At 36.6% G+C, this 26566-nt stretch overlaps 4 protein-coding genes across 5 annotated transcripts; 2 read left to right on the top strand and 2 right to left on the bottom strand.

Annotated features, from left to right (window-relative positions):
• Window positions 1-956: 956 nt before the first annotated feature.
• Window positions 957-2303, bottom strand: LOC143447026 (uncharacterized). Its single transcript, XM_076946935.1, has 3 exons — window positions 2106-2303; window positions 1830-1897; window positions 957-1728 (listed from the first exon to the last, which is right to left on the bottom strand). Exons 1-3 carry the CDS (start codon window positions 2171-2173, stop codon window positions 1064-1066), a joined length of 801 nt encoding a protein of 266 aa, XP_076803050.1. The 5' UTR covers window positions 2174-2303; the 3' UTR covers window positions 957-1063.
• Window positions 2304-4139: 1836 nt separating this feature from the next.
• Window positions 4140-6995, top strand: LOC143445153 (uncharacterized). The gene has a single exon (XM_076944052.1). It carries the CDS (start codon window positions 4194-4196, stop codon window positions 6993-6995), a length of 2802 nt encoding a protein of 933 aa, XP_076800167.1. The 5' UTR covers window positions 4140-4193.
• Window positions 6996-7513: 518 nt separating this feature from the next.
• LOC143445151 (3'-5' RNA helicase YTHDC2-like) lies at window positions 7514-25245 on the top strand. 2 transcript variants are annotated; one of them, XM_076944048.1, is made up of 32 exons: window positions 7514-7686; window positions 7814-7904; window positions 8029-8148; window positions 8283-8356; window positions 8450-8652; window positions 8882-9048; window positions 16427-16529; window positions 18158-18317; window positions 18393-18447; window positions 18590-18642; window positions 18832-18914; window positions 19078-19142; window positions 19215-19351; window positions 19433-19625; window positions 19749-19885; window positions 20095-20273; window positions 20414-20592; window positions 20812-21019; window positions 21084-21165; window positions 21550-21699; window positions 21908-22036; window positions 22168-22280; window positions 22389-22520; window positions 22680-22841; window positions 23024-23167; window positions 23341-23496; window positions 23772-23926; window positions 24103-24179; window positions 24323-24405; window positions 24500-24610; window positions 24729-24872; window positions 24933-25245. In XM_076944048.1, the coding sequence occupies exons 1-32, from the start codon at window positions 7593-7595 to the stop codon at window positions 24996-24998; spliced, it is 4005 nt and encodes a 1334-aa protein (XP_076800163.1). In that variant the 5' UTR covers window positions 7514-7592; the 3' UTR covers window positions 24999-25245. The 2 variants fall into 2 exon arrangements, with proteins under 2 accessions (XP_076800163.1, XP_076800164.1); XM_076944049.1 differs by having other exon boundaries at window positions 18832-18905.
• On the bottom strand, window positions 9137-16808 carry LOC143445152 (uncharacterized). Its single transcript, XM_076944051.1, has 14 exons — window positions 16717-16808; window positions 14487-14664; window positions 13588-13744; window positions 13271-13421; window positions 13086-13169; window positions 12816-12941; window positions 12504-12662; window positions 12248-12385; window positions 12015-12142; window positions 10794-11926; window positions 10481-10639; window positions 10285-10402; window positions 10062-10171; window positions 9137-9890 (listed from the first exon to the last, which is right to left on the bottom strand). The coding sequence occupies exons 2-14, from the start codon at window positions 14611-14613 to the stop codon at window positions 9613-9615; spliced, it is 2868 nt and encodes a 955-aa protein (XP_076800166.1). The 5' UTR covers window positions 14614-14664; window positions 16717-16808; the 3' UTR covers window positions 9137-9612.
• Window positions 25246-26566: the final 1321 nt, after the last annotated feature.

Genomic DNA, 26566 nt, shown 5'->3' on the forward strand with positions numbered 1-26566 from the left:
ATAAGTGCATTAATATTTATCAGCCAGAAATGCCTATTTATTTGATTAGTGACCCTCCACACTTGCTGAAGACAGCCTGTAACTGTGTGAGATCCAGCCGTCCAGGTGGAGCTAGAATGATGAAGTACAATCAACATTTCATTTTGTGGGAGCATTTTTGCAAAGTTCCCTACCTATTTGAAAGTTCAGAGTTGAGAAGTTGCAAGTTGACTGATGGCCATTTTTCCCATAAGAGTTACGCAAAAATGCGGGTTTGCTATGCCGCACAATTGCTCTCTGGAACTGTCTCCAGTTTAATGAAGAGTTGTGGTGGAGAAGAAATGAAGATGAGTACGTGGTTTGCTGGTTTGATGAATAAGTGGTTTGACCTCATAAACACCAGATTAAATTATTCATACAACCCAGACTTGAAACCATATACAACGATTGATGATCCTCGTCTGAAATGGCTTAATACATTCCTTTCAGAGTTAAAACAATGGAAAAGCAGTTTAACTGGGTCCGTTTCCGAACAGTCAAAGCAGTTTCTGAGCCATCAAACCTACGACGGTTTAGTTTCCACATCCATGGCCATTGCTGAATTGGTGAAATTCTTGTTGGAGAACAGCCCAGAAGGTTCATACGTCTTAACTAAGCGCTTAAACCAAGACCCATTGGAGGCCTATTTCGGTCATATGAGACAAACTGGACGTCGAAATGAAGTGCCTGATATTCACCAATATGCACAATTTGAAAATGTGATAATGTGCAAAAAGAATATCAAGTCACTTAAGGGGTCAAATGTAAATCACGTTATTGACTGGAAACATGGTGATGTTTGCGATGATCCAATGCCGAAGCGAAAAAAATAACTTGATTTCGAGTGTTTTGACAGTCTGCTTGTGCAATACAGTAACACTTAATCCTTCTTGAGCTAAAACTTACGAAGTACATGTAAGAAGACAACTATGTAATGTACATTCATTTTAATGATTTTCTCAGACTTACATTTTGATCAGAGGTCACATGCAGTACTGAATTTAAATGATTGGCTTTTTGATAGCATCTAATCTTCACGTAAAATTCATATTTTCATGCACAATTTTTGCAAACATTCATCAAAAACAAGATTTTCAAATATATTTTTTATGTTACAAACACTCAAAGAAGACATGCAACTTTCCATGATGTGCTCCTTTATGTCTTGTTTCCTAAAGACACTTTCTACATACATCAACAATTTCACTAGTGATTTCGCTGGAACTGTAAGATGTCCATAATTGTTATTATTTAAAGCGGAAATCAAGGAACTATTAGTGGTTTCATTACTATAATCAGTTAAACAAGACAATAGATCTATTTCTCTCGGATTTATACAGCGCTTAGTGAGTTTCTGCAAAATATAACCACCTATGTACTGAATTATGAATTCTTCGTCTCGGGTTAACTTGTGTAATGTCAAGTGTTTCCCCTTTTTGTTGTGTGCAACAGTGGTAACGTGTGATAAAAATACATCAAACAATTTTCGTGTTAAACATAATGACAATTTTCTTGGCAAGAAAAATAGTGATGGGATGCACGTAATTCCATCACTGGAGAATTTATGAAACAGTTCATCCGGTGAACTGTACGAAGAAAATAGCTTCATAAAATAGTTAACCGCATCTGCAGTTAGATCTGTTTTAACGCCACCCACTGTTTCCCACCATACCATCAGATTTTCTTTTGTAACATTATTGCAAGAAGATTCTGCAAGACAAGTGTAAAATTAAGTTTGTTTGATTTTTTTAATCGGAATCTGCCAATGATAGCTCCAAATGAAATAAGTTTCAAACAAAAAACAAATATACCGTGAGCAGTTTTTTTATGAGCCAGCAAAGTTTCATTACTTGTGCAGTTATGCAAACATTGTCCACATCTGCAAATAAATATATTCATTATCAGATTAAATGACATCAATATATCAGTACAGTATTTCTTCAAATATTCGTTACGACTTACATTAATTTGTTGTTTTGCTTGGCTGTTTATTATAAATTGGCGAGAACGTACACTCTGGGTGACCGCCATACAGGACAAGCTCAACAGCAGTTGGCTAATTGATTAATAGGCATATCCTATCTTACATGAAGTTTGCTGCATCGTCTTCTGGGTCACAATCTATTTCAATAATTAACTTCAAATTGACATCCATTTGATCCCAACAACTGCACCACAATAACAAGATCTGAAATCAGACTTTCAGTAGCCTATTTTAATGACACAACACCTGCAACATAAGGCCTATGCTAATGAGTTTAGTTGCTAATTGCCTGGTCGAAGAGAAATGTGGTGAACGAAAAAATCTGCCCGCGCAACTCAAGTAGGCTAGGCTAAGCCATGCCTTGATACAAAACAGCAGCATTATTAGTTCAAGGAACTGAAACTAAGTTAATTGCTGAACCTAAAACTATCACCTGATTTCATTAATTAATTTCAATTAAAATTAACACCTATTGGATCCCAACAACTGCACCGTAATAATAAGACTAATCTCTTCCAGCAGCAAACAGATCTGAAAATCATTGTCGTCGTCTGCATGTTTATTGTTATGTAGTGAACCGTGACCGTGTCGAAAGTAGAATATGCTCCAAGAGAATCAAAGAAACAAACATGACGTCATGCGCAAAAGAGAAGTTTCTACTCATGTGTTTAAATCTCTTTGGGCTCACCTAAACATTGACACGAAATTTGTAACTTAGTTTGAGTATTGTACTATTGTTCAATGCTTAACCCAAATTAGGTTTTAAAATTATACTTTAATTAAAGTATTTAGTTATTTTTTGTATTAAATATTTTAGATTTTATATTAGATAACAATTTGCCTTGCATAAATTTTTACGGCGAATAAATGCTTAAGCGCAGGATACCAGAAACCGTTTAGTTGTTCTTATTAAAATCTGCGTCAGTTAACTGTACCATTTAAATTACTTCAAACCACGTATTTACAATCTTCACGTAATTTCAATTTCCTACTTCTCTTATCACTTCCGATCTCGGAGTTCCCGGGAAATCGTTCGTTTTTGAAACCAGCTAATATTTTTCTATGTAACTTAGGCTTAGCAAACTGGTTTCAGGCTTTTGTACAAGAGGAATACCTTACCTAGGCCTATCAGTAATTATAGAAGATAGGCCTAGGCCTACTACTTCGGTGGCCGGTGTAAGTTTTCGGCAGATGTTTGTAGGTTTTCAAACCCATTAATTATGGGTAGCCTATAGCGGTCGTGCTAGGCTATAGCTGTTATACTAGCAATTATTAGCCTAATTATTTTTAAGCCTTTTCGACTTTGTCACTTTTTCCCGTTAATAGCGCGTGCTAATAACAACTGCATGGCTTGGTATTTTCGTCCTCATCGCGCTTTTGACGAAAAATAAATTCATTGTTTTATTGATTAAAGGACATAAAAAGTTTGCGGGTACCAATTCCACTGTGGGGTTAAGCTAGAGCTAAAACTATGACAGGGAAAGGTATGGTGCACTGGAAATTTGACTTTGGTATGTTATGGTATTTCCTCGGTCTACTGAGCTAGCCGTCATGCAAGTTCTAAAGTTCCAAATGTCACACATTTTTTATTTTTTTGATGTTTCTTACAGTGTTGCCCGAATTTAGTACTGGGATTAATGCATTAACTGAAAGAATTTGACTCCACCTGAATTTTAGATTATTGATTGGCAGCATGCCATAGTGAAAAATATGGCAGCCTTAGACAAAGTATACACTCAACTTTTGTTTCCACTTTCATTTTTGATTATTCAAGCTATTGTGGCTTCAAAGGTTTTGCATTTGCACCATTAACTTACAAAAACTTGAAAGCACAGTGTAGCTTGGCTTTCATCAAGTTTTGAATTCATGACCATCACAAAGCTACTGTTATATTTCAAATTACAAATTGGTCAGAACTGGAATGCAGTTGTTTTATAATGTAGTGATTGTTTCAAGGAAAATAAAAGCATCGTAATGTCTTATATATATAATATAGCCATTATCACTGTTATTTGAAAGTCATGACGTCATCACAATGATGTCTGGTAGATGTCAGTTAAGGACACAACAGGTGGAGATAAAATGATTGAGATGAAACTTTCACAAACCACAAGACCCATGCTTCAAGTTTACATGTTTGCAATTATTTTTTCATGTTTTTAAAAGAGTTAAGGTCACAGTGGTTATAAAAATGGAAACAAATGATATACCTACGACTAATGATATCCATTCACTTTTTGACCAACTTGAATCTGGGCAAACATCGACCCAGCAAGATGTTATAAAGAAGCTTCAAGCGATCAGACTCTGGCAGCTAATGCAACAGGAAGAGTTGAAAAAACAACAGCAAACCCAGCTGGCGTTGCTCAAATCACAACAGATGCCTGAAACTCTGTCACCAGCAAATTCTAATATTGAAACTGATGATGTTTTAGCAATTCCTATCCCAACTCTTCAACCTTTAAATTTGGAAACTGTCATGGAAAAGTCACACGATGCAGAAGGCAGCATATGCTTAGAAGAAAATGAAGTTGAAGTAGAGCATCTTGACCATGTGGATACTCATTTAAATGGTTCAATCCAGGATGTTGATAACGAATCTATCATGAATTATCTTAATGAGGTAAAGATCGGTGAAGACCAAGATGAACAAGTCAATAAAAATAGTGAAGTGAAAGTTTTGGAATTTGCTCTCCAACATGCTGGCAATGATTCAGATGTGTCAGTACAGGATGAATCAGAAGATACAGAAGAGGTTGGAGTTGTTACTGAAGAAAAGTCTTTTCCTTGTGATGTCGAAACAAGCTTTGAGAAAACTTCTTCCATTTCTCTTGAATTTGATAACGTTCCAGTAAAAGGTGGCAAAACATTTGAAGAAATTTTGGAAGAGCAATTGAAGAAAGACAAGGCAAACAGCATGCCAAAGCGGTCTGTAGCATCAACACCAAAGCGAACATTTTTGCGAAAAGGTCAAGGTATTGCTAGGTTTAATGGACCACCCAAGAGAACAAAATTTGTGAAGAAACCACTTGCAGAAAAGAGATCTGAACAAAATGATTCTTGTCCGGTTACAATTAAAACTACTCATAAACCTCCTAAAGTTCCACGAGATAAACAGGAAATTGATAGTTACGTCATAAAAGAATCTGAGCTTCCAAAGGCTACCTCCTCTTCTAAAGTGCAGCCGAATATGGGGTTGAGTGAAAACTTTGATCCTCCTGTTATAAAACCAAGGGTAAGGAAGACAGCTCGCTTAGTAAATCGAGAACCCATTAAGCAACTATGCTTAAAACCAGTCATTGTGAATCCACCACCAAAGCCACCAAGTGTTGGAGAAGTCTCAGATGAAGATTCTTTCAGAAATGAATCAGCTTGGTCAGACGTTGAGGATTCTGTCTTAGAGCTAGATGCCACAAAGGGGCACGACGAAACATCGAATGAAACTTTTGAGCAAATGGAAAAATTTTGCAATGACCATTATGCAGATGTTAGCACTATGAATACACTTGAAGGCAATGATTCTGTGATTATGAAGAAGATTGAACCTTTACCTCCAAACAAGTTGATGTTGAGTTTGTTTCCCAGCCTACGGCCACCGAATAAGAAAAATTTATATTCAGAAAACAAGAAAATTCCTGCAAAAGAAGTGGATGTTAAAATCTTTAAGCCCATTGCTGAAGAAAACAAAGAGACCAGAAACCCAGACCCAATCATTAATACTGAAGCAACATCAAATGATGACATTTGTCCGAGCCTGTTAAAGACCAAGCTTGGTGAGATGGAAACTGAAATTAAGAAATTTCAAGGTGAGACTGCAAAATTAAGTATAGTTCGTAAAGAAGAAGAGGAGCAACTTCGTAATCTGAAGACAGAGTTTGAGGAGTTTCAGCGACAAAAAGAAGATGAACTCAGACGTTTGGAAGAATACAAAAAGTCTGAGACAAAGAAGCTGAAAAAGGACAGAAAAATATTTGAAGAACATGTTGCAGCTATCAAGTCAATTCCTAATAAACAAGATCGTGAATATATCCAAGAACTAGAGAAGAGAATACTGGAGACTCAGGAAGAATCGAAGACAAAGGAACAAAGGTTGACAGCCATCAACAACCGCCTGCGAAGCCAACTTGAGGTTGCAACCAAAGAAAGTTCTCGTTTAACTGAAAGAGTGAAGCAACTTGAAGAAAAATTGCAAAAGATTGAGAAAAGCAAAGAAATCAAAAAGAAGAAAGATTCTAATGTTGTTTGGAAGGCAATTAATGATATTGTTGATTCCATTCCTAACGACGATGAAAATATTAACATAGATGATTACATTGGTTCAGCAATTGAAAAGCCAGAAATTAGACAAGTTCGGCCAAAAGCACTAAGTAAAACTACCAGAAAACCTCTTGTTGACAGAAATGATAACTGCATCAAGGATGATAGTAAGATCACAATGCATGATGGCAAGGTTGAACGACATTTAGAGGACGGCTCATTGCAAATTTCTTTTCAAAATGGTACAGAAAAGCTTGTTTCACCTGATGGAAGCACGCAAATTAAGTTCACCAATGGTGACATCAAGACCATTTCGCCAGATCAGACCATCACCTACTTATACACTTCTTCTGGGACAAAGCACACTACACATAACAATGGAATGCAAGTTATTGAATTCAGCAACAAACAAGTTGAACGACATTTTCCTGATGGTTCCAAACACATATCGTTTCAGGATGGGTCTAGCAAGATGATTAAGTTGGATGGTACAGAAGAGACGATTTATCCTGATGGAACTGTAATGGTTGTTACAGCATCAGGTGAAAAAACAATCGAATTCAGCAATGGGCAGCGCGAAGTCCACACGTCTCAGTTCAAAAGACGGGAATACCCAGACGGAACTTGTAAAACTGTTTTCTCAGACGGAAGACAAGAGACAAGATATTCATCCGGGAGACTGAGGATAAAAGATGCTGATGGAAATTTATTAGTTGATAAAATGCTGAGTGTTTGATTTATCCTAAACTCCATTTACTTAGACATTTATAACATTCTACATTCCAATTATTAAATTTGCAAATTAAATAGTCCTGCATTATCAAATTTATTTTATACTAACAGTTTGTCCGATGGCATTTGGCCATCATGCATTAGTCGCAAATTGTTTGTCAACTTTTCCGATAAAATTCCGATATGTGTCCATTAACAGTGTGGAACAATTATATAATTTTTTGTGCTATAGTGTAAGTTGATGTGTCTCTGATACTGTCAAACCTTTGAAAACTATATTGGTTGAATGCTTATTGAATTAACACATCTATGCTCGTTGCTTAAGTTGCATGTACCATGGCTTTTATTTTTGATTGTTTCATTATCATACTGTGCTAAACTGTTGACCCTACAGCCATCAGCAGGGATTTTCTGCGTGTTTGCATTGAGTTCTATACTTTGTGACATTTCCTGCTATTTATAACTGTTCTATTGCAATTGGATACAGTTTTACAATTCACTGTTATTGTTTTTCCAAAGGAATTTACTGTAGTATGTTTGCTTTGCAGCAGAGTATGTGACATTCTTGTGTGTATTGTTAAGATAAGTTCAACGCTTTAAAATGCACAGCAGTAACACATACAACATAGATGAAGATTTAAAGATTGCTATTCATGTAGCCATTGATCGTTTTCAGAAAGATGATACTACATTAGGTAAAAAATTCACACCTTGACACTACACTCTATGAATAGTGAAACATATGAATGTCGTATAGAATTTTTTGGTAATCCAAAACTTTCTTCTGTTTTATAGCATACTAAATACTTTTTGTTTCTGTAGAATGTGATTTCCCATCTTCTTTCACGGGTGCGGAACGAGCGTATATTCACAGGAAATGCAGCCAAATGGGTTTAATCTCCAAAAGTCATGGGTTAGAAATTCCTACTACTATACATACATATTTATTTTTCAAACATTCAAAATAGTAACATTTATAACACAATGATTTAACTATTGGATTCAGATAAACTGTTAGTTTTGTGTGTGTTACACAGCAGACGGACGAATCGTTATTTAACAATTCGAAAGAAGCAACCAAATGAAATGATGGAATCCCCAATGATGTTTAGGTTTGGACAAAATTCACAGCGCATTTTGCACACACTTTTAAGCAGGTACCCTTTGGTTCTTAAGTTTAGGTGGTTAAGCATGGAGGTAATCAAAACGCGTTACAAGCAAGTAAAAAGGGCAATGGGAAATTGCATACAGCTAGTTGCGGAATTATAATGTATTTATAATTACTTTTTAGGTGGCCTGTAAAACAAAAGGAAAGACAAGATATCCAACCTAAAATGGATCGTCCAGTGCCACTTGGATATCTTGGTAGCACATTTATTGTTTTTCTGTCAGTTTTCTTCCATCCTTTCTCCACTTCATCGAAACACATTTCATGTAAATGTTTTATTTCTTTCGCAGGATATCGATCTGACATAAACAAACCTAGCGGTCGTCTACCAAATGGAATCCCACAAGTACCCACTAAATGCACACAGTCAAACCTAGATGATTTTCAAAAGAAACTGCCGGTGTATGAAATGAAAAACACAATTGTAAAAACCATCTGGGACAACTCTGTTGTTTTGATTTGTGGAGCAAGTGGTGCTGGCAAGACAACACAGGTTTGATATTATTTCAGTTTGTTGTGAGCTTTTGAATTGAAAGCAGAATTGTTATATATATGGCTTATACAGTGTGTGTTTTTATGCGTACGCCATCCTTCTGTAATACCAATCACATTGATGCAATCTTTAGGTAGTTCTGTTTCATAATCGTCTTCAAAAAAACTTTTTCCTACATTTACAATTTTTAGGTTTTTGTACAAGGCCCAAGTCATTGCTTGTTTTACAGATTCCACAGTTTATCTTAGAAGAAAGCTTGAAGAGAAATGAAGTTTGCCGCATTGTTTGTACTCAACCGCGGCGTATATCAGCTGTTTCCATGGCAGAACGGGTAGCTTTGGAATGTGGAGAAAGTGTAGGACAGACTGTGGGGTACCAAATTCGACTCGAAAGTCGGTGAGACCTTGATTAAACTTGTGGATTTTATTTTCAACTTAGCTTATTTGCTTTTTGTCTTCAAAAAATTTCCTTCATGAAACCGGACTTAAGATGCATATCATATTTATAATGAGGCATTTTTGCAATGAATAAAAAAATAGAAAACAACATTGCATGAAAGAAATAATAAACTATAATGATATTACATATTCAGTGTAAGCTCATTTAATATGAAACTAAAGGAACCCCGTAATTTACAAAGAGATATTAAAGTTATCCGAAGTAGGTTAATTTAGTGGAAAATGTCTTTGAAAACTAGGCTACAATTAAACTACAATCCCATTTTATATACACTAAAGGACAGCTTTGGGGTTGACAAAAACACTGTTTGAATTAATCAAGATAATAAAGTTTTAAGACCTGTGTGAATGTAAGTAGTTTATATGCATTTTAGTAGGCATTTTGCCAGGACCAGTTAACTTATCATACTCTGTACGGTTTTCTAAAATTTTGACTTTAAGTGGAGTTAAATAAACAAGCTTCCACTGTAAATGTAAACTTGTACAATCAGAAAAAGTAATTTCATCTTATGACAGTGTGTAGTTCATACATCCTTGCTTGAATAGAGTTTGTTTGCAAAACTACCAATTTTCCATGAAGGGAAACTGCAATGCATTGTGGACTTTTCAGTCCGAGATCATTTGCTTGTTCCACAACATTACACTTGAAGCATCCCTGAAGGTCAAATGCTACTATTCGGTTATTGCCTTCGTCTGCCACCAATATCGCTTCTGCTCTTCCTTTTCCTGGTGACACAGCGGCAATGCCTTCAGGATGGCTGACATTTTCATTGCTATAGCCTGTAGAAAATACTTGCCATGACAACTTTACTGATACTTTTTTACTTAGTCACAAAACTGTAATAGTTTTAGTAAGAATTTCTTATATGAGCCATAGTTTACCATATGATAACGTTTTTGAAACCTGACTCACAGAACTCTGATCTTGTTACTGATTCATTTTTACTTTACCTTTTCCACCCATTTTCATTAAAAATTTTCCGTCTTTGTCAAATATCTTGACACAATGATTGTTGTGGTCTGAAACAACTATCTCATCTCTGCTCGTTGCACAAACATATCTGTGACAACAATAAATGATTTTTTTGCTAAAAACTTGTAACAAAAGACTCAATTAAATTATGTTTGATACAGCATGTCTTTAAAATGAAAAACTCTTGAAAGAAAGAAAGACCTTGGCCCTTGAAAGTGATGGTTACCCTCTCCTAACTGTCCAAACTCCAGAACCTTTTGACCATGTTTGTTGAATACAATCACTTGGTGCTTTTGTAGATCACTAACAATAACTCTTCCTGTAAAACAGTGCAAAATACATTTTACCATCTAACTTGTGAGTGTCGGTTTAAAACACAGAATTTTGAAAAATTTACCCTGACTGTCGACAGCAATTCCATGAGCACCATATAATTCACCATGTCCAAATAAAGTCAGAAGGGTTCCATCATATGACCAAACTGTTACAATGTTTTTATACAAGACGTACACTTGATTCGTGGGTGAAACGGCCAGGTTGATTGGCTTCAGTTTACCTAAAACAGAGTTTTTGTTGAAAAAGCTATGTGTAGATTAAGTTGCTTTGTATGGAATAAAATACTGTAGTTTTTATTTCAACCATGTTATTTTGTTAATATATATATAAAGAAAATTTGTTGTTTCAACAATGATATGCTTGCGCTTACTTACCTTGATTAGGTATGTTCACAGTAAACCTGCACATATAAAAGCCATCACTGTTAAATATAACAAGTTGCTGACCATGACTATCAAGAACAAGTGTTTTGTCAATGGTCATTGCCACACCAAGTGGAGGTGCCTGAAAGTCTCTATAGCCTTGACCTTTATTACCAAAGACCTTCACTATATCTGCTTGCAGTGTTGCTTGTGTATGTGAGGTTTTTGGTGGTAATGGGGCTGGTGCTTTCTTATAAGATTTCACTTTTGGCTTTGATGTTGCAACTGTGTGATAACCATTCTCTGGTATAATTTTCACTTTTGATGGTTTCTTAGGTGGCTTAGGTGCAGCTCGGCATGGTTGGACCACTGCCATGTTTGACCCATTTGCTACATATGTTGGTTTATGTGGCAATGTGGAGAAGTGATTGGGCAATACTTTGTTAATATTTGAATGGCTTTTTACCGGCACTGGTACGGTTCCTTTTGCTCTGGTAATCTTGTAGCAGTCTGGAGTTTCAGCAATAGTTGGTTTTACTATAACTGAGGGTTTGACCATAGTTGGTTTTGTCGAATTTGGATACTCCTTGATTAATCCTTGGGTATGCTTTGGAGATTCTTTGTTTTTGGCTCTTACTCTTGGGCTTGGCGTGGGCGTGTTTTGTTCATCTTTTTTGTCAGGTATCTGGACAAAAAGTGGCTCATTTTTTTGATTACAATGATATTGCTTAGTATCGTCCAGGCGCTGTTTGCTTGATGTGGCTACTGAGTTTACTTTCAAGTCACAGTGCTGAGAAGATGCTGAATTGTCACCACAATATACATCTGAGTGGTTTTGCTCATAGTTATCTTGCAATTGTTTTTCTTTGACAGTTTGACCAGAGTTAACACCCAAGTGACGACGTTTTGCTACAGGTGTTCCTAGTTTTGGTTTACTGCTTTTAGCAGGTAAAACAGGTAGTTCTACTTTTAACATGTGGTATTTATGTTGACTTAAACCATTTCTATCTTCTTCTGCCTGTGCCACACGCTCTGATGGTTTGATGAAGACATTTAAACTTATTTGTTTTGCCTTTGTGGATCTAATCTTTTCAGTAACACCCATACCTTTCGCAGTGTGCTCAGCGATGTTACCAGGAGTGTATCTGAAAATAAAATATTTGATACTTACACTTGTCACAACGCTTGTGGTTAATAAATATCTGCTCAGTCCCCATAGATGTGTTATTCTACCTTATGTAATGGTCTTGTGCAATGCTTTCTTTATAATTTTCTTGAACTTGGTATGCGGTTTCTTTCAGCTCATTCATGGTCTCAGCTACTCTCTTTCTAAGTGATAATATTTCTGCAGCCGTCCCATCCTATAAAAGAGTGTTAATGCTGTTGCATATCATATGCATTTACTGTAGGCCAATATTTCTGTAATGTTAAACTATACTTTGATTAAGATTATTCAGATTTCTTACTTGAAGAACACAGCTAGACAGTTGGGTGCAGTTCAGCATGCATCGAAGTTGTACTTCTAGGTGTTCCTTTGCGACGCTGAGATTTGAAAGTTTTTTGTTTTGAATATCCTCCGTTTCTTTCAGAAGAGTTGCACGTTTCTAAATAATGTTATAAACAGATCACCGGATATACCAACTAACCTTGACTTGGTGTTTCCCAATGTGCTAACCTGGTTTGCAGTTACAGTGAATATTAAAGTATGATTGGGCAGCCCACCTCTTTGATGAGTGAAATGAAATCACTTGTGAGTCTTTCAATGTCTTGTTCCACTTGAGCAAGTTCTTGTCTCTCCTCCTCTTCAATTTGAATGAGCTCCTCCAGGGATTTACGAGATGACTCCACACCGAATTCCATTTCACCCTGAATTTCTTGTACCTTTTAAAGCATATAAGTGAGTGTAAACTAACATGCCAAACCACGACTCATAAATTACAGTAGTGCCAATGTTGAAGCACAAAAATATCATATATAAGTTTACGTAACTGCTCCTAAACAAACTGTTAAAGATAAAGAAATTGTGTATTGAACCTGAAATTTGAATTGCCTCACTGCATCTTTGATAGGCATGAGAGGATGACCTTGGTGATGTGCTATAATACAGTCCCGACAAATCAAAAGATCACATTTTGAGCAGTATTGTTCCAACTTAAGAGGCTACAAAAACAGAGTTAAGCAGGAAAATTAAATACTCGTAATACACGAATAACATCTGAATATCACATAATTTTGTCCAAGATTTTCGTTGCACAATGTTTTCGTCACAAAGCAAACAAGTTATGAATGAGGATTTCAGCTTACTTCATGTAAAGTGCATCTGCTCATTTCCTGACTGTGGATCTTGTCCTTGTGTTTACCATTTTCTATTTCATGTAATGGCACAACCTGTCCATTTAAGCCTCAGGTCAATGAAACCATTTACTAGTTAATTGCTGTTTAAATTAACTTTTCAACTTATGACTCAGATAATTCGTTGTTATAAATACCTCATGGTCTCTTGTCAATTTTGTTCTGCTATGAAAAGCTGCACAGTCTGCACACAACTGGTCCAGACATTCGATGCACTGATATGTAGCCATTGTGGCATCATTTGAAGGACATGTTTGACACATTTCTGTATTATCTCTTTGTCCTTCTCTGCAAATAGCAGCAATTCAATTACGACAAACAGGAAGCAGAAACTCCAGTGCGTAATCGAGACTTATATAAAGATAGTTGATTTATCTGGTAGTGGTCAAGCAAGAACTATCCTTATTAGTATATGCAAATCATTACATTTATTATGACAAAGAGTTTTCCCAACCTGGTGTGAACCCTTCTCCATTCCACCAGCATATCTATTATATTGGACAGGACAAAATTGTTTTTCAATCCTTCTATTCCTTTAAGGCCAAGTATTGTTCGTTGCCTACAAATTGGGCATAAAATGTAGGAACCTTGAGCTGTCTTGTCACAAGATTCTGTAACCAGAATAGAATATTGACTTTTGATACTGGTAATTAAATATTAATGTAATAATTCGGCATCTGGCAAATTTTGCCGGAAAAATTTAATTGTATTATATTATTATTTATATATTATTTATCAAATTTCTTCTGTAGCTGACCAACCATAGATTTTAACATAATAAATACTGAGTTTATACTTTATAAAATTTAACATAAAACTTATTATTCATATTTAAACTTTTACTGCATTTATATTGTACTTATGTCTATGCAGATCTTAATATGTAACAAAATAAAACTTTCTTCTTTTCTATCTTTTCTGTACAATACAGTATACTATGTAGTACTACAACTTATAACACCCACACTTAAGTGTACCCCATGATTTTTAAGTTCAAACAGTATAGCTGTATAAGAAGTGGTGGGCTTAATTGACCACACTTAATACTTTACGTGAGTTTCTTAATTACGGTCATTATACTATTAATTCCATGTTATTTAGCAGCCTGATTTTTTTATGTTATCTCCACTGAAAACATGATGTAAACACTATTATCATAATTGTCATGTTTTTTCTATATTAAGGATTTCTGAAAACCATTTACACAATGATGCTTTTCTAATTAAGTATAAAAGCCGTTCTCGATTACTTTCAGCGTGCTTTTCCAGACATCTACGACATTTGCACAAAATTGCTTGACATTAGTTGCCAAATCAATTGTTTTTGCAACACAAGTATTTCATGTACTCTCACCCAAGCAGCTTGTACAAAATGAATGCTGGCATGTCAGGACCTTCGGTGATTGGTATGGTTCCATGCATATTTGACATGTTAAGTAGTCATCATTGATTTGTGAAAGAAGAGCTTGGGAACAAGCCATTTTGAGATTTTTTTAACGTTTAGTTCCAGTTTGCACTAGTTTCTTCACAATCTACAACACATAAATATGTCTGTCTTCAACCAAAATTGCATTAGTATATATCCAGTTATTATCAAAAAGCCTTTAGTCGAAATTTGAGTCTAGTCACCCAATTCTTCAGCACTGATCACATTAAAATGCTAGGTATTCACAACATTTTGGGGCTTTATAACACTCAACGTTTAGAATTTGGATCATGTCTGATGACTATGGTAATAATGGTCTCTTACTCATAACATGTTTTATGAACACGGCCGTGTTTTCTTTATGTACCCAGATTACCTTGCATTTTATTGGGTTAGCTTAGTGCAGAAATTATAATAGTGGAACTTGGAAGTGATGTCACAATTTGGGTAACTGGTTTCTTTTATATAATTACATCAAGTAGTTGTTCACTTCTACTGTACAGTAGACCCTAAATCTTTTCTAAATCCTAATCAATATTCATTTGATCAGCATTGTTTCACCATTGCACATGAAATCATGCACCATACATTATTAAATATTCCGTTTTGAAATTGGTTCATTAGCAATTCATGTCGTCTGTTTTGCTGCGTATTAATCCTTTCTCACGATACACTGCTACTATTGCCTCCACTGCCAGTATAAATGCTACTAGGTTGTTTTTAAAACTACATGCTTACTGACATCAGAAACTTTTTGTTTGGTCTATTTCAGCATTGCAGGTTATTCCGTTGTATTTATTGCGAAGGTTTATAAAACGAGCACTTGGTCATAGTGCATTAGTTCAAGAAACATGTAGTAATAGCCATGTATCTTTAACTGCTCTCAGCTATAACAGTAAAAGCGTAATTTCCTCCTTTCCCTGACTATAACATATTCTAACTGCCTTTATATTCAGAAATGAATGGCTATGTTTACCAAAACAAACAGAAATGTTATCATATGCGTATGCCCTAACCAGTTGTCGATGACCACATAAGACGTGCCTTGGGGGCCCGAACTTCAAAATGTTAAAAGTTGATTATCTGGAAAACGTGAGACGCGTGGTCTTGTGATTTCGTCATCACATGTGATATGATTGGTACGTTTCCATATTAATATACGCGCTTAATCTGTATTTCGTAATTCATATTTAGCGTGTTCGGAGTAATCTAAATACTGATCGTCATGCGACGCTTTGCTGTCTACCATATATGTCAAACTTACTCGATACTTACGCGATTACATATGATTCCCTGATAGGGTAAGAGGAACTTCCAAAGAACGCTTTCTGTTATGCAATTCTCTGTATAAAAAACAGTAACTTCCATTTGTCGATCTGAACTTGCCATTGCAAAAGCTATCTGACGAATGCATCACATGCCAGAGTGACGATAGGAACTGTAACTCTCATAAGCTAATCTTTACTTGACCTATGCTACTCTCTAACTAAAATAAAGCTATCCATTATCTACTCATTACCCTTTCTGAATTTAAACGGAAGCTTCGGCCTTTGTTGTAACATGCTGAGCCTTATTAAAGTTTTTGACGAACTTTCTCGTACTATTATTGCTACTTGTCGGGCAGTAACTTTGCAATTGAAATGTCACGTACCCGCCGTAATCATATTGCACCCCGATTAACCACTCAACAGCTAGCCCGTTGGCATGTATTTTGTTCATGTCACGTAAGGGGAATGTCAAAGAAGCTTCGTATTCGAAAAAATCTAGTAGTCATTCAAAACGTCTACGATTTTCCGACAATGTTCCCGCTTAAAATAGCTCTGGCATCAAAACTGGAATGATCACAATTGTTCTGTTATTTTTTGCAGAGCATCGCCTAGAACTCTTCTCACTTTCTGCACGAACGGAGTTCTTCTGAGAACACTGATGGCCGGGGACGCAGCACTACAGAGCATCACACATGTCATAATAGTAAGTGTAATTCCTGGATTTATCTTATGTCCGCCTTTTCCTAAAAACTTGCTAGTCGTGTATAGTGGTTTAAGGCAGGACTTGTCAAGCTTTTTATTTCTACAACCCTATTTCAGAAACAAAAAATCTATGCGATTCCTTGCCTACACGTTAAAGATATTAAAACAATAAACATATAATTACCAACCTCAAGTGGTGTTTTTGTCTCTGGCAAAATCATACAAATGCACGCAATCTAACAAAGTACAGTAGCTGTAGCCTACAGTAATAAAAGAACCACGTAATGGAAACAGCAAAGCGAATACAAAATTAAAAAAAGCAATTCAATTTGTTAACATTAAATTTGTTTCACGACCCCAAAATTAAATTTTGCGACCCCAAACGGGGTTGAAATCAGTATCTTTAAAATATAATAAAATAAAATATCAGTTTCTTTACGATGGACGTAAACGTATAAAAAAAGGTCGTTTTTCTAATGTCAAAACAATTAGCAGTCCACTTTTCTTCGCAAACCATTGACGTATTCATATTTCAAGAAGCGCATAAATTTTTTAGGACCAAACAATATGTCGATCACGCCACCTAAACCTGATGATAATTGCGTTTATGGCAATAACGGTGGCACAGCGTACGTTGAACGCGACCTACACCAAATGCCGTTTGTAACGGAAATATCTTCGTGACTAATCCGGTCTGCGCTGGTCCAAGCTTTCGTAGTTTGCTCAGGTTGGTCGACGTTATGGTGGCTTGATTCATGGTAAAGTTAGTGGATCAGTCACGTTATCGCAATACAACGTCTTTGAACGTCATAATGATATGATGCGACCTAAATCGAGCCAGCTGTTGTGTCTTGTCGGTCTTTGCTGAGGTATTTCGCCGAGATGTTAATTTAAACGCGTTTTGCAGAATGGTTTGAAAACCGCTGGAAGTTGTGGTTTGCAACGATGCCAGTAATTGCGAAACAAGTTGAAAGCTCGCCGATGTTTTGTTGATAAACGCCGATCCACCTGCTTATATTAAATGTTCGATGTATGTCAACTACTTCCTTTTATAAAGTAAAATCTTTATTTAAATGGCGCTCCGGAAGCAGTTCGTTGATATGGAGATATTGCAATTGTCATGCAATGTATTGTCTTTTTTCCAGGCCTGGCGGCAAGTTAAGTGTCAAAGCTCTTTTTAGGTCACTCGTGCCTTTGCTATAACTTGTATTGATTTCTTTGAACTTCATAGCCATTTATTTGGACGGTTCGAACGCTTTACCTTTTATGTTGCCTAAGTTGTTAATATTACTTGAAAAAAGTTCTCACGCTTTCTTTGCAGAGTTCGTAATCTTTGATCGATTTGAAATGCCATGTTTTTTTTGCGTTGCCAAATTTTCTTTTTTGGCAGCGTAGTATAGTATGTTTGTTGGATGGCAACTTACAGAAAAAGAATTGAATAATGTAGATATAACATTAACTTCATGTCACTCTACAAAACACTACATTTGCGCTGTTTAGTTTGAATCATAAATATTTTCATGCCCAAGGCTTACCCCATTCTTATCTTTCTTAACCTTTTTTATTAGAGTAACGTTTATTTGGTCAACGTTTTAAACTGTTTTATGAGCAGCAACTCTTCCTATGCAGGATGAAGTTCACGAACGCGATCGTTTCTGCGATTTTCTTCTCATCAAACTTCGGAAGCTGCTGATGTCAAGAAAACCTCAGTTCCGTTTAATTCTGGTCAGTGACGCAGTCAATGCCAAGTTTCTTCAGGATTACTTCTCACCGTGCCCGTTGGTAAAAAGTAGGTGATCACACACACACAACATCTTGCGTCATTAGTAAACGTTTCTTCGTATATTTTCATTTTGCTGTACAGTTTCCGGAAATCTACATGACGTCAAAGAGATTTTTCTGGAAGAGATTCTTTCAAGGTAGGAAATTTGGTTTGACTTCTCTGACGTAAAACGGTGTTTTTTATACCGTGTGAGTTTGATAGATGAATTAAACATAATTTGAAAAGGAAATGAGCAAATACGTGCAAAATTTGAGTCAGTATCTCTGCAAATTATTCAGCACTGGCCATCTGGATAAGAACATTAAGAAACTTACAGATGAGAGAAACAAGAGTAAGGTTTTGAAAGTTTGTTACTTTTCTGAGACTGGATAACTAAAAGGAATTAATGCAAATATCAGCTTAAGTCTTATTTTTAGTTATGGTAGCACCCTGTTTAGCTTTTCCATGCATTCGCAAGGCCAAGAATCATTTTTGAACCTGAAATCAGTTGTAGTATAAAAGCGTGCGTTTAAATTCGCAGGAGATTTGCAGAGACAGAAGCTTAACAAATGGTTGCTAGATATTGAAACAAGGAAAAAGCAAAAACTGTCGCAGGCAATTGTTGTAATATCCAGCTTAATTTACTATGATTTTTAGTACACATCTTACAATAAAAAACGACCATATATTTTTGTTGTGACGAAAAGAACACGATATGCTGAATTACGCAGCACTACCACAGTCGGCACAGTGTGTCTTATTAACTGTTGTTAATTTTAATTTGAAGGAAAAAAAGTCTGACGAAACTGACGTCGACGTGGAAGTGCAACGACTGACCATGGATGAACAGAGGTTTGCATCGTCTCGCATAATCTTATAAACATTTTCTGTTAAAGTTTTTATTCCAAAACTTGCGCTTTGCAGGCGAAACGCTCCACACGCCGGTACTGCAGCGTTTTCGTCCCGTGGTTTAGACAAGGCAATATTTGATGCGTGGCACGGCGAAGATCAGGCCGCATTTGACGAGATACTCCATCTGATTGTCAGTGAAAATGCTCCAGGTATCAACACATCCAAGTATTTATCATAAATTTTATGGCAGGTTAAATTTCCGTCTTAGTTGAATTCTCTCTTACCTGCAGCTAACCACCGTCACTGCGATACTGGTGTCACTCCACTCATGACTATGGCTGCGCATGGCATGTTGGACCAAGCCGAACAACTGGTCGCATTAGGTGCTGATCCGTGCATCAAGTCTCCTGGCGGTACCACGGCGAAAGACATGGCCCAGCAAGGCGATCACAGTGAAATTATTGAGCTTCTTAGTACCCTTTGGTTAGTCCGAGGCATTTATGTTTCATTCGAATGTACCGAATTTTCACGTTTCAAATATTACTTTCAGTCGTTTGTTATTGAGCTAACTTAACTTCTATATTTTGTATGATTTTTTTTCTACAGTCGTCGCAATATTCAGCGAGCATCATCTAGTGACGAGAACAACCTCCTGTCGTTACATCGCATCCAGGATGTAGAACTAATTGACTTCGATCTGCTGATGACGGTGTTGCGAACCATATGTTCCTCGTCGGACCAAGGTACAGTTGCACACAATATAAAACCCTTCAGTCTCTTTAATTGGTGGTCGGTAATGTTAGCGTCAGAGGTCAATTTGAAGATTTGGAGTTATCGAAACCTAAATTGTTAGTAGCATATAGAATATAGAAATAGATACTATCTATTTATTAGATCACTACAATGCTTTTTTTGAACTTCATATATATTTTCTTGTTCGTTTCAAACACAGGTGCCATATTGGTCTTCTTGCCTGGCTACGATGAGATCGTTGTTCTCTGCGACCGCGTAATGGGCGATTGTGACATCACAACCACCAGTGACATTCGCCTATTTACACTACATGCTGGAATGCAATCTCACGAGCTTAAAGAAGTTTATAGCAGTGTGCCCGCTGGTACAAGAAAAATTGTAAGTTTAAATAACATCAAAAGCTTTTTTACAATGTTGTATGACTGGCGTATGTAACGTGTTCTCCGACCACAATGCGTTGCAGTATAACTTAAGAGTTCTATCTTTCTAAATAAATTTATTTTTATGTTTTTTTACAGATTTTGGCGACCAATATTGCCGAAAGTGCGGTGACTATCAGCGACGTAGTGTTTGTCGTTGATACAGGCAAGATTGTCAGGCAAGTGCAGGACTCGGTGAGAGAAGTAAACGTTCTCAAACATGAGTGGATATCTCGAGCAAGCGCAGCACAAAGAGCTGAAAAATCGGCATTGTGCAGGTAAAGACATAACAATAATATTTCTTTTTAAACTTAAAAAGAAATTCTTGGGAAAAGGAGATAGTTAAAACAAAATTGTAAAAGGCGAAAGCAACTTTTAGCTCTACTTTAAAAAGCTGAAATACGTTAACGACGGATGCACTGGATAAGAATAAAACATTCAACAAGTGCAATACATTTACGTCTAAGTTAACAAATTTCAAAAATTCTTGTCTTCAGACCGGGTGTATGCTATCGCCTTTACTCCACGGACCAGTACGCAGCCATGGTAGACGGCCACCCTCCCGAGTTACTGTGTACTCCATTGCACGAGCTTTGCCTTCACGTCAAGTTGCTTGATGAGTGCTCGCCTATTGCACAGTATTTCCAGCATTCGCTCAACCTACCCGCCAACTCAACCGTAAACAACGCCGTTAACTTACTCAAGGTAAGATTATCCAATTAAATCGTTCAGTATGCGTATCTGTTAATTATTATAAATCGTATGATAGACGATGGATGCGTTGGATCAGTTCGAAAATCTCACTGAACTCGGGCAGCATCTTGTTGATCTCCCTATTGAACCAAGACTAGGTGAGAATGAAACCTTAGCATATAGTAAAGCATCGCATATTGTAGCGTATGTAAACATAGTGTGTGTTTAGCATATACTGATGCGATGCGTTTGCGGATGCTATCGAGTCTCTACTTTTCAAAAGAATGATAACAGTATTGTTTTGCTTGTAAATTAACTTTAATTGAAATAGCGCGAACATAGTTTGTCTATTGCAAATGTCAAATTTCTCTGATATGTGCTGTGTATAGTGCAATATATACAACCAGTCAGTTTTGGGAAAACTCCGCTCTATCGTATACCTGATTTCATCCATTTGCGTAGCTTAAACAATCGAAGTTAATTGTGACCTAATGCATTTTATCAAATATATCTTGTAACCTTAACATGTTTTACTCAAACAGGAAAAATGATCTTATACTCCGTCGTGTTGAAATGTTTGGATCCGATTCTAACGATAGCTTGTTCGCTGTCACACAAAGACCCCTTCATTGTACCCCTGGATGCTTCAGTGTGGAGGAAAGCTATGGAAAGCAGAACCAAATTTGCCGCAGGTAAAATGAACGTAAAGCATGGGACTGCATTAAATCTTCTAACCAACTAAAATTGCATTTGCTTGTATTCTATGTCTTATTTTGCTCAGTACCGGTAACTTTATCGGTAGACGTGTTGAATTGATGTGTGTGCCACCGTATTTAAGCTTTAATACGTGTGCCACCGTATTTAAGCGCTTTTTGCGATTTAAAAAAAGACTTTTTCCAGGCACATTCAGCGACCATATGTGTCTGTTGCGTGCGTTTCAAGCGTGGCAGAAAGCGAGAAGTGACGGTTGGGAGAAAGAATTCTGTCAGAAGCATTTCATGTCACAAGCGGCAATGGAAAAGATTGTCGGTGAGTCCTCTCGCATTCATTTCGAACAGTTTCTTCATCGGCAACATTTACCAAAAATATCATCGTTTTTTGTGTAAAAGACCCGTAGTTTCTTATCTGTCAAATTTCCAGTTTTCCGCACTTCTTAATAGGTATGAGAAGTCAGTTATTGGGTCAGCTTCGAGCCACGGGATTTGTGAGGGCGCGGGGTGGCAGCGATATTAGAGACCTGAATACGAATTCCGAAAACTGGGCCGTTGTCAAGGTACTTTATGTTTTATATACCTATTCACTGATATATTCACACTTACTATTATTCTCACTATTATACCATAGAGAGCTTTGCATACAACCCAATTTGTCTTGATTAAAGGCTGCTCTGTGCGCCAGTTTGTACCCGAACATACTTCGCGCCGATCGGAAGTTCAAGCGACTTAGTTCGAGGATGTCGAAGAGGGTTCGGTTTCATCACACTTCTGTTCTTTCGCAACCTGTGTGCGGCAAAGTCAGTGATAATACTTTTATAAGACAAAATATATGTTTAAGTAATTAACAATGCCTTTTGCAAAATTAGTTTAGCGTGATTATGTCGATAACTCATAACATTTAGTCATTCGAACAACTGCTTGCAAAATCTATGCAATTTATGATTTTCATTTAATAGAATAGACAGGAAGCGGCCGTACTGGAATCGCTTCCATCGGACTGGTTGGTATATGATGAGATGACAAAAGCGACCAGTAGAGGCCTTTCGTTCTCCATCTGTAACACTGCACTGTCTTCCGCTTGCGTTGCTCTGTTTGCTGGACCTGTCTACCTCTCAGAGGTGTGTATGCAAATAAAACTATAGCACGTAATGACCAACTACATGTTGCTTGCGCTGGTTGATTTTTTTTGGATGAATATTTTGAAGAAAGTTTGAGGGTCTGTGTTTGTTTAAACTAGAGCGAGATTTTCGATGAATTTATGAAGGAGATCTTTTAATATTTTTGTGTATTTTCATTCTAGAGTGATGCGATTTTGGATCCTGATAACATGGGCAATCCTGATGGTTTTCCTCCAGACAGCGACAGCGAATCGGAAGACCTTGATCTAGGCAGAATGTCCACACTAAGCATCACAAATTGGATAAAAATTACACTCGAACCTGCTGTGAGTTACGTCAGAAAGGAATATCTCAAACATTGATTACGTCATCTTTAATGACATAAAATTTATTATGAACAAACTATCACTATGCTTTTAAGGTAAACTTTATTACCTTCTGTTAAAACAAGGTATAGCTGTAACAGTAGTGTCAAAAATTTTCCTTTCAATCATTGCAGCTGGCGCACATGATTGTGCAGCTTCGCACCAAGTGGTACAGTTTGTTTACACGTAGGATACGAAATCCGTCGAAACCATGGCAACAGGAGGATGAGGCCATTTTGTCTTCCGTCATTAACATTTTGAGCAGCGAAGACCAAACCATTGGACTCACGGTGAGTTCATACCATAAGGAATATTTTATCGAACTTATCGTGTTTGATAGTGACGTAATTTGTTAAGTCTTATTTTTAATGAATTTGCAAAAAAGGGATGATTGTTATACAACTGAAAGGGAAAGATTGAAGTTTGAATGGGTAAAAAATAATCTTTTATATAATCATTCTTTGTACGCTATACATTAGCATGTTACTATCAAATACTATGGAACCTGATCTAAAATATTTTGTCTCTCTTCTGTACTTATCCGCATTTCATTTTCTTGTTTCAGCAACCTTCCGGTATTGGACAACGACCTCGCCCAGTGACCCACGACGACAGTGGACGTTCATCCCAGTTTATTCCTCGTACCCCGGGGTCTGGAAAAGGTAATCATACTGGGGCAACAGCAGCAGGAAAAAAACAACCCAAATGTCTGAATTTCAGGTAAGTTCAGCGATAAAAAGCATACGTTAATGATATTTTTAAATTGATAGAAGTTGTAACATTTACAGGTTAAACGGCTTAGATAAGTCTGTCACCAGTAATACTGTATAACTTATCTACATTTTAGAAGAGCGATTTATCCATTACTCTGTGTTTATTTGTTTCTTATATTTCAGAGGAATGCCCGGTATTCAGAAAAAGCAAGAAGAATCAGACACTTCTACCTCTAATACAACTCGTCAATTTTGTCGAGGTTATTTCTCGAAACTTTCACATTATACTGATAGAAGTACTTAAACTATCACTATCGCACGCATTAAACGACATATCACTACTTGACAAACAAAGTTAATGAAATTTAAAAGGCGTGACGCTTTTTCTCCGTTACTGTTGCAGATGTGGAGAAAGATGCGACTATAGTTGTGAGACGTTATTTCGTTATAACACTTAATAGTTTGAATGATCTTCGACGATCACAGGTGAAACGAAATGTAGCTATTATAACTCAGTCTTTTAATTAATTCAATCCGATTGTTGTGTTTTGTTAAAACGTGTCTGTTACTCTTGTATTAGGCGGCTGGTAATATCGAGACAAGCCCAGAAATATCTTCTGCATTTACAAAAGCAGTAATAGATCATGAAATCTACGTATTTTTTGCCGTGAAGGGGGTCGGTCAGTTACAGGTATTATGATTTCTGACAACTCGTAACGACTAAATTAACAATACCTGCAGTAGTTGCAAATTTCTTTTCTACGCAATTCGCTTGTAGTTTTATTCGTTTATTTTGGTATGTTGAACAGGGTTTCGCAAAGCTTGAGGAACCTTGTGATGATGTGATCAATATATTTAGCGTTCATTGGTTGAAGACGGCTGCACTGTCTAGTTCATTGACCCAACTAACGTGTAACATATGGAACAGTCGAATCATATGCTATGGTCTTCAGGTAACGTGTAATGGTTTGTGATATGTGCGATGTCGATGCAAAAATTGCTTTTTTTCCAAGGAAATCGATATCAATCTGGGAGATACCTTGCTTAAACTTTGGGATCTTCCACAGGCAAATTGTTGAACAACAAATAAATTTAGCTAAAGGTGTTTTTAAGTTTAAGTTGTTAGAAGTTGATCGTTGTTGATTTATAGTTTCGTTGAGATTTTAACGCTGTTTTGTTGTTGCATTGTTGTACTTTATGTATTTTGAGTGCTTAATCACGGAAAAATGTGGAAAATTATGTTTTTAAAAGGTAGCTTTTGTTAGCATTGATATATATTGACAAAATCTGTGTTGAAGTACTAAAATAAAACATTTTCCTTTGTCATAGCGTTGTATTTTTTAAAAAGTAGGCTATAGTGTTGGTAGTATAAGTTTCTGTTATTGTTTTATTCGACGCAGCAATGCGGAAATCTTAGGATTATCTGGAAAATATAAATCTAATAGATAAAATCGGGAGCGCTACATATAATGTACACTATACAATACGCAGTTCTATGTTCAAGTTTCAGGACTTATATGTGAAAATTCAGATTTTTTTCCGCGGTGTTTTCACTTTGCTTACTTGTTCAAAGTGAGGGTAGAGCGACAAGTGTTAAAACAAGTTGAACTTGGCTGAAATGTGTTTAAATCTCTTTGGCTTAACGGTACCAAACGAGTACAGTATTCGAAATTTCCGTTCACCATGCAGGTTTTGTATTCTATGGCTAAACAGATTTTGATGTCAATGTTATGGTATTTTCCAAAACCCCGCAATGGACGCGGTTCATCAATCAAGAGAAGCAATACAAGCACAAAATCGTTAACTTAATAACGACTGACGGAAATGGTGATGTAATTTCACGCTTTTCTCGATAAGTGCAGCGTACTGTTTCTTTGTTGGATCATTCCATTGTTTAAAAAGTTTCCATGACTTGTTGAAGTTACGTAAAGTCTATGAAGCCCGGCTAGATTTTACAGAGCGTAACGGTAAAGACAGTAGCCAAGGATGCGAAACCGAGTTGATGTCCTGGTCCTAATATTGTATGATTAGGCTTTATTTGGTATAGAGTGTAAGCGGAATATTGAGTTTAAGTCGTCTGCAAACAAGATGAGCGATTGCTAGAAGTTAGAAAAGAAGGTGTCTTTGAACAATGAACATAGCTGCTAGATTGGAAAGTTTGCAAAGTGCACGAGGGATGAAAATTATTTACGCGTATAATATTGTTTCATTTTAATTGCGCGGGGGATATCTTACCCAAAAAGAGCAAACTTTGAATCTTACTAAAAGCCTAAACGGCGGAAAAGGCGAAAAAAGTTTTTGTTTTCACCAAGCAAAATGTTTTTATAGGCTATAGCCTATTATAATCATTCAAAAATTTAAATGTTGCAAATGATTGACGTTTTTGGTGTGCACTGACTGGTTGAAAGCTCAATATTTTGGTTATTATTATAATTTGGAGCAAAGATAAAAAAAGTCTGGCATGCGTGTGCCACGCTTTCCGATATGGTCAGATGGTAGACTGTGTACCATGAATTTCTGCCCTTGAGTAAGTTTCCAGATTACTCCCCTAAATCTACAATGGTCTCGCATACAGTTGATTTTATACTGCAACACTGCTCTTTGCTGTTTAAGAACAAAGTTGTTGATATATAAAGAACCAAGATCA

The sequence above is a fragment of the Clavelina lepadiformis genome, chromosome 2 (genome assembly GCF_947623445.1).
Source record: "Clavelina lepadiformis chromosome 2, kaClaLepa1.1, whole genome shotgun sequence".
NCBI lineage: Eukaryota > Metazoa > Chordata > Ascidiacea > Aplousobranchia > Clavelinidae > Clavelina > Clavelina lepadiformis.